Source organism: Myotis yumanensis, unplaced genomic scaffold (assembly GCF_028538775.1).
Source record: "Myotis yumanensis isolate MYYU_CA2020_CCGP unplaced genomic scaffold, mMyoYum1.0.hap1 SCAF_1, whole genome shotgun sequence".
NCBI lineage: Eukaryota > Metazoa > Chordata > Mammalia > Chiroptera > Vespertilionidae > Myotis > Myotis yumanensis.
This window is the reverse complement of record NW_027223752.1, coordinates 216,119,584-216,131,819: the sequence shown is the minus strand read 5'-3', so window position 1 is coordinate 216,131,819 and position 12,236 is coordinate 216,119,584. Positions and strand designations below refer to the sequence as shown.

The window sequence follows — 12,236 nt, the reverse complement described above, 5'->3', positions numbered from 1 at the left end:
TTGACATATTTAGCAATATCATCATCACTAATAAAAGCAGACTTAGAACTGGATGCCATTTCGAAGCTTTGATAGCGCTCCGGGCACTTTTGGTGAAAGACAGGAGGAGCATGAACGTGCTCCCCGGCACTCTAGGGGTTAACAAAAAAAAAAACTAAAACAAACTAAATGTCCATCAAGAGTGTCTGACTAATAAATTATGGTATATCTGTATAATAAAATACTTTAAAGCTGTAAAAAAAAGTTGAAGTTTCCATGAGATATGCTATTTTTTGACAGAAAAAAAGCAGAACAGTGTCCAAAAACGAGGGGCAAATACATATTTTGCTTGTACATGTATATGAAATTCTGGGAAGATATATAGAAGGTTAATAACACCTAGAGATTTGATCTGGGTAGATGGGAGAATGAGTAGGATGACAACTGTTCACTTCATGAAGTCTCAGAACAGGTATGCTATTCAAATTCCCTGACACTGTATGCAGGTAATACAAACAAATGTTAGGAGCAGTTATTTCAAGGTCAGTATGGAGAGGTAAATGGACCTTTAAATGACCTGGCCTCTATGCTTTTCATTGTTATAACCTTTAGGCACATATAAATAGTAAGGGGCACATCAAGGGGAGGTTATAAAATCTGTTCCCTCACTACCTGGAAATTATTTGCCATAAGAGGGTAAACAGCCCTAGCCTTTTTGCTCAGTGGTTAGTGTCGGCTGGGACTAAAGGGTCACGGGTTCGATTCCAGTCAAGGGCATGAACTCAGTTGCAGGCTTGATCCCTGGCCTCGTTGGGGCTGTGGGAGGCAACCAATCGATGTGGCTCTCTCTGTCTCTTCCCCCCGTTCCGCTCTCTCTAAAAATCAATCCTCAGGTGAGGATTAACAACAACAAAAAAGAGGGTAAGCCCCGACCGGTTTGACTCAGTGGATAGAGTGCCGGCCTTCGGACTGAAGGGTCCCAGGTTCGATCCCAGTCAAGGACATGTACCTTGGTTGTGGGCACATCCCCAGTAGGGAGTGTGCAGGAGGCAGCTGATCGATGTTTTTCTCTCATCGATGTTTCTAACTCTCTATCCCTCTCCCTTCCTCTCTGTAAAAAATTAATAAAATGTATTAAAAAAAAAAAAAAAGAGGGTACTTTTTAGTCCTGGCTGGGTAGCTCAGTTGGTTGGAGCATTGTCCTGATACTCCAAGGTTGCGAGTTCTATCTCCAGTCAGGGCACATATAGGAAGCAACTAATGAATGCATAAATAAGTGGAACAACAAGTCTCTCTCTCTCTCTCTCTCTCTCTCTCTCTCTCTCTCCCCCCCCCCCCCCCCTTTCTCTCACCTCTAAAATAAACTTTTTAAAAATGAGGGTGAATGCCTTTTACTCTATGGTCTGGAAAGATGTCAAATCATAAAAATGCAAAAGAACTTTGTACACCAAAATAGAGTGTTCTGTTTTCCTTAAAAGCAAACATGAGTATTATAAAAAAGATGCCAGTCTGGCGACAGTGGCTCAGTTGGTTGAGTGGCATCCTGTGCACGGAAGGGTTGCCAGTTCGTCAGGGCACATGCCTGGGTTACGGGTTCAATCCTAGGTTGCGGCGTGTGAGGAAGGCAGCTGATTGATGTTTCTCTCTCTTTCTCTCTCATTCTCTCTCTAATCATGTCCTCAGGTAAGTGTTAGGGGCAGAAATAGAACAATGGGGACTAGCTATAATTATAAGAAATATTAATCATGCTCTGTTAATTGTGATTGTTCTGTTCTGATTAGAGAAAGCACATTCTAACCTGGCTGAGAGCTGTACTCCAGCCAACATCAGAATGCAGTCCATCTTCCTCTTCCGAGAACGGCCCATCATCACGGAAAGATTAACCACCTTGTTGCTGAGACAATCTGGCTCTAGAGGCACCGACCTTTGCCTGCCCTTTGCCACCCCAGCCCACATGGCCTGTAACCTGTAACCATTACACCTTGCCCACTTCCCATGCCTGCAATTCCTACTTTCCCATGTAATCTTTGTCCTTCTACCCAATATGAGCAGCTGGCTTATGGGAAGGGGTAGAGCAGGTTTTTAAAAAAATTGATTTCAGAGAGAAAGGGAGACGGAGAAAGACAGAAGCATCTGATGAGAGAGAATCACCAATAGGCTGCTTTCTGCATGCCCCCGACTGGGGACCAAGCCAACGACCCAGGCACATGCCCCTAGCGGAAATCAAACTTCGATCTCCTGGTTCATAGGTCGGCGCTCAACCACTGAGCACACCAGGTGGGCAAGAGCAGATTTTTGTGGATGACCTGATGCTCTCCCATACTGCTGGCATTATTGGAATAAACGCTCATATATGATTCAACCCTGTCTCAGCTTAATTGGTACAAGTAGTGAAAGGCAGCCCAGACCCATTGGTTCTCCAGTTTCATAAGAATTAAAATAAGAAGAAAAATAAAAAACGATGCCAAATGGAATATTACAAAGAAGCTATTAACTTAGCTGGACACAGAAAGATGAGAGAGAGTAGAGAAGGAAGTCTATGAGGTGGCAGAGCCTAAGGGATTATTTCTGTAGACTTTTATAAGTTTTCACTGGAAAAGTAGAACTATAACAGTGAAAGTGGACAAAGCACCAATAGGCTTTAAGCCTGTAATTTTGGGGGTTATATACAGCAGCAATTTTTAACTGGTGTGTTGCAAGAACTTTTAAAACATGCAATACCTGACTATTTATTCAGGGGCACTGACCTCTATTCCCTTAGATTGTCAAATAAAAAAATGACAAGAATCAACACAAAAACAATAGCCATCCAGTGTGAATCAAAATTATATCTATTTTTTTGTCAGAATGGCAAAAAATACATTTTTTTGGTGTACCGCAGAATTTTAGCAATTGGTTTATGTGTGCCACGAGATGAAACGGTTGAAAATAGCTGGTAAGCAGTAATTACATTGTCCTCAGTACAGCTACCCGTTTTCATGCTGATTTACTTCAACAGTAAGTTAGTGATAGAGCTGGTTACCATACAGCTCTATCTGATAGGCAGTCTTTCAGAAGAGTGAGCAGATTTGTTTTATACTATTATAGAGAGCAAAACTATGGGTGTACATCACAATAAAGTGAAATGTAGCTCAATATAAAGAATCACGCAGCAACTAGATCTGCTAACAGACTGCAACTAGATCCTGCTTCCACATGAAGTACTGAGATCCCTATTCAACTACATCATCTCAAATATGCAATTCTACATGGCAGGCATAACAGGTACTATGATATTGTGATATAATTCAAAATATGTATTTGGCTTTCATCCTGGTTCCTGGAACAGAGATCTAAAACCTTGGAACTTCCTGAGTGATAGGGGTGATAGGAACATCTTTTGTTATTCATAATTAATCTTTCAGCTATACCTGAGTTTATGCTAATAAGGTGACTCTTGGTGGGCCCCTAGCTTCAGGATAGGGGCTATTTGCCCAGGGTTGAGACCAGGTGATTAGAGCAGACGTGGGCAAACTACGGCCTGCTTGAAATGAATAAAACTAAAAAAAACAAAGACCGTACCCTTTTATGTAATGATGTTTACTTTGAATTTATATTAGTTCACACAAACACTCCATCCATGCTTTTGTTCCGGCCCTCCGGTCCAGTTTAAGAACCCATTGTGGCCCTCGAGTCAAAAAGTTTGCCCACCCCTGGATTAGAGGGTTGGAACTTTCAGCTCCACTCCCTGCCCTCCAGGGAGGGTAGAAGTTAATCACCAGTGGCCAATGATTTAATCCTTCCCGCCTACATAATGGAACCTCCATAAAACAACGGGGTTCAGAGAGCTTGCTGGCTGGTGTTCACATCAATGTGCCGGGAGGGCACACCAGAAAAAGACATAAGAGTTCTGCACCCCCCACCCCACCTTGCCCTATGCATCTTTTCCATTTGGTTGCTAATAAACCAGTGATAGTAAATTACCTGTTTTCCCGTGTTCTGTGAGGCATTTTAGCAAATTATTGAACCTCAGGAGGGGAGTCATGGGAACCCTTGATTTATATTTTATAAAAACAGCAAGAGCTCACTAGAGAAAATTTAGAATAAACAGAAAAGTGATTTTATTACCCAGAGGAAACAACTGCTTAAACCATTAAAAAATATGGCTCTCAGAAAGGATTTCCAATAAATGCTAAAAGAACTGGTAGGAAAAAACTGCCAAATATGACCAAATTAATACTCAAGGACTAGAGCTTGCCTTTATATTTAAATTAAGGAAGTGGCCCTTGCAGGTTTGGTTCAGTGGATACAGCATCAGCTGTATACGGACTCAGTGGATACAGACTAAAGGGTCCGGGTTCTGTTGAGCCGGGAGCACATGCCTGGGTTGCAGGCTTGATCCTCCCAGTGGGGGGCGTGCAGGAGGCGGCTAATCAATGATTCTCTTTCATCACTGATGTTTCTAACTCTCTATCTCCCTTCCTCTTTGAAATCAATAAAAAATAATAATATAAAAAATAAACTCCTACCCTGACCAGTTTGGCTCAGTGCATAAAGTATCGGCCTGCGGACTGAAGGGTCCCAGGTTCGATTCCTGTCAAGGGCATGTACCTTGGTTGCGGGCACATCCCCAGTAGGAGGTGTGCAGGAGGCAGCTGATCGGTGTTTCTCTCTCCTCGATGTTTCTAACTCTCTATCCCTCTCCCTTTCTCTCTGTAAAAAAATCAATGAAATATATTTTTAAAAAAAACTCCAGAAGGAAAGGGAGCTTGTTTAAAAAAATAATAATAAAATAAATTAAGGAAGTGAAAATTTCACTCACAGAAATAAGAGTATATCTGTTTACAGGTGGGGCTGGCTCAAAGGTCACAAATACCACAAATGTAATAAACACTAGTTTTCCTGTAAGTTCAGTAAGATTACTTTCAACTAGAAGAACAAGTTTTAGCTTTACCTGCTGAGTCAAAAAACTGAATTGCTTATCAGAAGACAGAATGCAGATTAATAAATGCTATTAAAGAAGCAACATAAAGAAAGGTGAAGTGAGAGAACCACCACTCACCATCCTAACAACTTAACACATCTGCACAGTACCATTATCTTTACCCTGTCGCACCAATGGACTACGTTTTGACAAAATTCTTACTCTGGACGAGGCATTGTACCAGCTCCTATAAGTTGTTATATTTATAGAATTTGATGAAACACCCAGTACACACTGCAAGAACAATTAATCATGTAATAACAAGCCCCTTTATAAAGGTATTTTACTGTGATTTGTTTTACTTCATATACATAATAAAGTGGAGCTCAGCTTCAGAGATGTTAAATATAAACAACTAGCCTATAAATAAATGCAATTTATTAATTCAAAAGCCCTAAAATGTGCATACAAAGGATGTTTTAGTATTACTTATAAGGGCAAAAAGAGTTAATCCTCAATTGAGACTATTTTTTCCATTGATTTTCAGAGAGGGCAAAAGGGAGGGAGGGAGGAGAAAGAGAGAAAGAAACAAGGGTGTGAGAGACACACATCAATTGGTTGCCTCCCAAACAGGGCTGGAAACTGAACCTGCAACCCAGGTATGTGCGCTTGACTGGGAATTGAACCCGTGACCCTGGCTAGAGCAGTTGGTAAATATTTTTAATATAGATATACACTGATATTTTCAGTAGTGAAAAACAATACCAAGTGATCCCCTTTTTATAAGTGTATATGAAACCTAATTGTGTCCTGTGAATGTCATACTTCCATTCTTTAACTGTTGAATTAATATAGCACAAGACTGGACTGACTTAAATGTTAGTTATCAGTTCCCCCAAAGTATCCTTCAAGTTACTTCTGTCCTGAAAGAAAAGATATTTAACATAATGGCCACCAAGTCTGTCAACTGCATTCCCATGCAGGATCCACCTTCCTGCTGAATCTCACTTGACTGTACTGTCACCACTGAGCATAAAGACACAGACAGAAACCTTCCCACTGCTCATTCCTCTTGGGAATGCTAATGTCAGAACCAAAGGAATGATTGCACAGGCTCCCAAAGCTTCCAAACCTTGGGAAAGAATGGCCTGTTCCTTTACTCAGAAGTTCTCAGAGCTGCCAATGGATGAAAATAGATGCTAAGCAAAGAGGAAGGGTTTGTGCTAGCAGCCTCAACGTTCCAGTTCAACCAGCCAAAAGTGCCCTGTTACACATATATTTGCCAAGAAAAGGCCCGGAAGGGTTTACACCAAGTTAGTCAACAGTGGTTATCTTTTAGTATTCTGGGCGTTTTTCCTTTTCTTTTTTCTTCTTTGTGAATTTTCTTCAATGAACAGGATTTGTTTTTGAGGCAAAAAAACAAACACAAAACCATACAATTTTTTCAGTTAGAGATGAAATAATTAAGTAGAAATACATTACTGAGGACCATTTTCTTAAAGAACAAACCAAGAGTAATTTCTGACAAATATGCCCAGTCATCTGGCCTCTAATTCTGCCCTCAATGCCAAGCCTCCTCCTGTCCCATCGTTACTTACATTCTTGGAGACATTCTGTGTCTGTGCAGTAGGACTGGGACTGCCTCAACTACAATGAATAAGAAGAAAGGAAAGTTAGCCGCTGGACTTCACCAAAAATGGATACTATTCATTAGAATGGTCATGTTTTGTTTTTTAATGAATGCTACCACAGTGTATATCGTATCTTCAAAATCAGATATAAATGAAGAACACATTGAGGGGCTGCTCTGTTTGGGGGGATTTTTCCTAAAGTAATTTTCAAATATACTGTGATCTACCACAATTCACCTATTTAAGTTAAGGAATTAGAAAACACACACCTATGACAGGAACTCCTGCTCTCATATGTCATGAGACTCCCCAAGAGTTACAGGAGAGGAGAGGAGCTTATTTCCCCTGGTTATCACTGAGGGTGGGATTCTTACGGTATCCTGAAAAAAGGAATTTTTTGAGACTCTCACAGGAGAATGAAATGATTTTTATTTGTGCAGAATTAAATTTCTGAGTTTTCAAAGTCCCATTTCCCTGTCATGTGGTACTGGTCCACAGTAACTAAATTTTACTTCAGTGTTCATTTAAATTGAATTTGCTTCACCTTAAAAAATTTTAACCCCACTCCAAAACAAAAACAACAAAAACAAAAACACACATAAATGAGAAAGAATGCATTCATGGCCTCAGGAGGTCTGATTAAATGGTTACATTTAAAACTTGGTTACCCATGGATGAAACATTTTACTTTTATGGACTAGATTCAGGAAAGGGGGGAAAAGTCCTGCCTGTTTGTGCAAATAAATCTGCTCAAAATTATCACTAATATTTTCTTAAACCGAACTCCAAAACCAACAACAAAAAGTTCTTTCAAATCAATGAATAAGTGTCCCAGTCAATGTCCTCTCTGACCAGACCTCACACAGCTCACAGTCATAACGTTGGTATGAAAATATCTGAGTGTAAGACTCGTATGGCTTTCCTCAAAACATACATACAGAAAAGTATCCATTTATCTAACAAATATACTTTTAAAATTTTTTAAAAAGTTGATTTGAGAGAGAGAAAAGGGAGAGAAACATCGACTTGTTGTTCCACTTATTTATGCATTCATTGGTTGATTCTCGTATGTGTTCTATACAGTCATTGAACCTACAACCTTGGTGCATTGGACAACACTCTAACCAACTAAGCTACCCAGCCGGGGCCTATCTGAAAAAAATTTAACAAGTGCCATCTATGTGCATTTTGTTAAGATAAGGTTTTCGGATTTTAAAAGTCTATTTGCTATTTGTTTTCAAATTCCTCAGGAATTCATGTCAACTTTATTTGCAACAACTCAGTTCACTGCCAGCTTAAAATCAAGCTATTTTTGAAAATGAAGATGGAAAATAGATGTGCCCAGTTTAAAATATTCTAAATCAAGCATGTCAAACTCACAGCACAAATATTTTTGCGGCCTAGACAATATAATAGTATGTAAGAAACATTTTAATAAAAATTTCGGCCCTAACCGGTTTGGCTCAGTGGATAGAGCGTCGGCCTGCGGACTGAAGGGTCCCAGGTTCGATTCCGGTCAAGGGCATGTACCTTGGTTGCAGGCACATCCCCAGTAGGGGGTGTGCAGGAGGCAGCTGATCGATGTTTCTCTCTCATTGATGTTTCTAACTCTCTATCCCTCTCCCTTCCTCTCTGTAAAAAAATCAATAAAATATATTAAAAAAAATTTCGTAGCTTAATTTTTACAATATCCTGAAATACATAATTATTAATAACGAACTACAACGTTGACTGATTACTATAATCGTGCTGCATTAATTTCCCTTATGTGCCGGCGCACCATTTCTCTACACTAATACTAGCAGCGAATATTTTAGCAGCTGATTGTCATGTCATTAGTCTTGTACTGACTTGTTTAGTGTGCACAACAGGATATATTTTGCTTTCAGAAACAAGAAAAATAGGTTTATTTGCATTATGCTTATTAACTTGTGCAATTATTCAGTGTCTGGTAAGTTAATGTTCAAGAAAAAATATTAATTTTTATTAAAATGTTCTATTGTTTTATGTTAATGATTACTCATTTATTTCAGCCCTTTGTATTCATCATGTCTCTATCAAAATAAACCTATGTTTCTATGAAAATAGAAGCTTTTGTTTTTTTGTGGCCCACATAAACTTAAACCTTGTTTATTTGGCCCATCTTAGCCTTTGAGTTTGACATGCTTGTTCGAAATGGTCATCAATGTCAGGTCATGGATTTCAATTTGGGATTTAGAAAACATAGCCATATAAACAGACTCTACATTATGGATTTGAAGATGTGGTAGAGAATCTCACATAGAAAATAAAAACATAAAGTCTCTTAAAACAAACAAACAAACAAACAAAACAGGCCAGCCGGAGTGGCTCAGTAGTTGAGAATTGACCAATGAACCATGAGGTCACAGTTCAATTCCCAGCAAGGCACATGCGGGATTGCGGACTTAATCCCCAGTAGAGGGCGTGTAGGAGGCAGCAATCGATTATTCTCATCATTGATGTTTCTATCTCTCTCTCCCTCTCCATTCCAAACTCTGAAATAAATAAAAACATATTAAAACAGTGACTTTAAAAAATTTTCCTACAGCCGAAACCGGTTTGGCTCAGTGGATAGAGCGTCGGCCTGCGGACTGAAGGGTCCCAGGTTCGATTCCGGTCAAGGGCACGTACCTGGGTTGCGGGCACATCCCCAGTAGGAGATGTGCAGGAGGCAGCTGATCGATGTTTCTCTCTCATCGATGTTTCTAACTCTCTATCTCTCTCCCTTCCTCTCTGTAAAAAATCAATAAAATATATTTAAAAAAAAAAAAATTTTCCTACATTCCAATGTTGCTCATTATGTTCTAGTAGTTAGTCGGAATAGAGCAGTAAGCAAAATACACAAAATCCCACCATCCAATGATAACCATTTTGGTTAAATGTGTTCCAGATATACATTTTTGTAATATATATATATGCATGTACACATAATTTTATAAAATAGAACACTTAATGTTATTTTGCTACCTTTTTGCCATACTCAACAACTAGTTGCAAATCTTTTCTTTTTTTTTTAAACATATTTTATTGATTTTTTTACAGAGAGGAAGGGAGAGAGATAGAGAGTTAGAAACATCGATGAGAGAGACATCGATCAGCTGCCTCCTGCACATCTCCTACCGGGGATGTGCCCGCAACCCAGGTACATGCCCTTGACCGGAATCGAACCTGGGACCCCTCAGTCCGCAGGCCGACGCTCTATCCACTGAGCCAAACCGGTTTCGGCACATATATTTCATTGATTTTTTTTTTTTTTTTTTTACAGAGAGGAAGGGAGAGGGATAGAGAGTTAGAAACATCGATTAGCTGCCTTCTGCACACCCTCTACTGGGGATGTACCTGCAATCAAGGTACATGCCCTTGACCAGAATCGAACCTGGGACCCTTCAGTCCGCAGGCCGACGCTCTATCCACTGAGCCAAACTGGTTAGGGCAAGTTGCAAATCTTTTAATGCCCAAACCCAATTCTATATAACTTTTAATGCTGCGCAGTATTCCATTTAATTGCATCATTCCCAAATTTCTATATGAAAACAATGCTGCCCAGCTGGTGTGGCTCAGTGTTCGCAGTTCAATTTCTGGTCAGGGCACATGTCCATACCCAGTGGGGGGCGTGCAGGAGGCAGCTGAGCAATGATTCTCTCTCATCATTGATGTCCCCCCCACCTCTCTCTTTCTTTCCCCACCTCCCCCTTCTGACAAAAGAAAAACAATGCTATGGTGAATGTTCCTATAAATACATTCCTGCATACTTCATTAATCTTTTTAGGATAAGGCATATAAAAATTACTAGAATACTAAAGGTATGTGCATTTTAAGTTTTGATACACTTTCCCCAATTACAGGTTAATTTTATTTTTACTTTTTGATTAATCCTTACCCAAGGATATTTTTCCACTCATTTTTAGAGAGAGTGGAAGGGAGAAGAAGAGACAGAGAGAAACATCGATGTGAGAGAGATACATCAAATTGATTGCCTCCTGCACATACCCTGACCAGGGCCAGGGAACCTGTAACTGAGGTACGTGCCCTTTACTGGTATCGAACCTGGGACCCTACAGTCCCCAGGCCAATACTCTACCCACTGAACCAAACTGGCTAGGACAACAGGAGGGGAATTTTTTTTTTTTTTTTTTTTTTAAATCAGGCTGCTCTATGTGTGCCACTCACGACAGCAGCCCTTTTTTAGGAGGGGAATTTTAAAGAAATGACAAAGTACATTCAATTCAAGTATTTCTGCATAATCACACCACTGCAGAAGTTCAGTGTTTCTACTGGGAGATCAGCTAAAACCTAGTATTTCTGAGCACATTTAGTCCTTAATGATTAAGCAGCATCTCTACATATTTTCCTACAACATTAACAAACATAATTTTGATGGACCACAATAATATATTCACATTTAAGCCTCAAGGCTTCAAATAATCAGGTAAAGGCAAGACTGAATATTTTGAAAATATTTTTTAAATGTCTAACACCAATAGGCTGGGCTGCTTTGACCATATGACATGCACATACTTTCCCTAATCCTACAAAATACTATCTGAATTTGAGTTAATTTACTGAACCAAAATCATCACACAATTTATGGGCACTGGTAAGATAATAGTACAATTTATATGCTACACCCATACAGTACTGTTTGTTTTTATTATATATAAAGACATATACATAAATACATAGGTATATGAAAGTCCACAAACTTAATGCAACCTCCAGCCAAGCAAGCAATTGAGGTCATGAGGTGGGATGGAGGGAGGGGGTGTGGGCAATAGGGGGAGGGACTTTGATATTTTGCTCTATATTTCTGTATCGCTTCATGTGATAATAATTTAGATATTCACCTATTTTATGTGTTATTAAAAAGAAAGGCCAAAAAAAAGGACACACATACACAAAAAAATGAGCCTGACTTTGATTTGCTGTTTTGGACTGAATGTGTGGTCTCCTCAAAATTTGTATGTTGAAATCCTCATCCCCTATTGTGAGATGGGAACTTTCAGTGGTGATTAGGTCATGAGGGTGGAGCCATCATGAGTGGGATTAGTGGTTTTATAAAAGAGCCCCCAGAATGCTCTCTCACCCTTTTCCACCAACTGAGGATGCAACAAGAAAGTGTCCATCTGCATCCCGGAAGAGGGTTCTCACCAGAACCCAACCAGGCTGGCACCCTGATATTGGACTTCCAGCCCAGAACTATGAGAAATACATTTCTGTTTATAAGCAGCCTGAACTAAGATATTGCTAATATGCAAAGATATATGAAGTGGGGGGGGGGGGGAGTTGTAGAAATGTATACATACTATAATCTCTCCTATGTAAAACAATTTTCTAGAAAGATATACGTAGCAGGTTATATTTTCTAAAAATAGCCATAGCACTATTACCAGTCACACAGTCTTCCAGAATCTTGCCACTCCCCATCAAGAAATAAAGTCTATTTCTCCTGCTCTTGAACCCAAGAGCAAGCTAGTGACTGTTACAACCAGGAGTTTAGCAGAAGTGTTGTATGTATGTGACTTAGGCTACATCATAACAAGTTGCCAGCTGCAGCCTGGTTCTCTTCCACCCCAATCCTCTTTGAAACAAGCCACAATGCTGTGATGAAGCCACAGAGCCACTTGAAAGGACCATATGTAGGTGTTCTTGCTGACAGTACTAGGTACGGTTTCAGCCGCCCATCAGCATCAACTGCCAGACAG

General features: G+C 39.8%; 1 protein-coding gene across 1 annotated transcript in view; it reads right to left on the bottom strand.

Annotated features, from left to right (window-relative positions):
- Window positions 1-12,236, bottom strand: part of SMIM14 (small integral membrane protein 14) — a 68,980-nt gene that overhangs the window by 18,678 nt on the left and 38,066 nt on the right. The window contains exon 3 of the mRNA XM_070397746.1: window positions 6,481-6,529. Within this exon, the coding sequence (XP_070253847.1) occupies window positions 6,481-6,529 (49 nt within the window). The remainder of the gene's footprint in view (window positions 1-6,480; window positions 6,530-12,236) is intronic.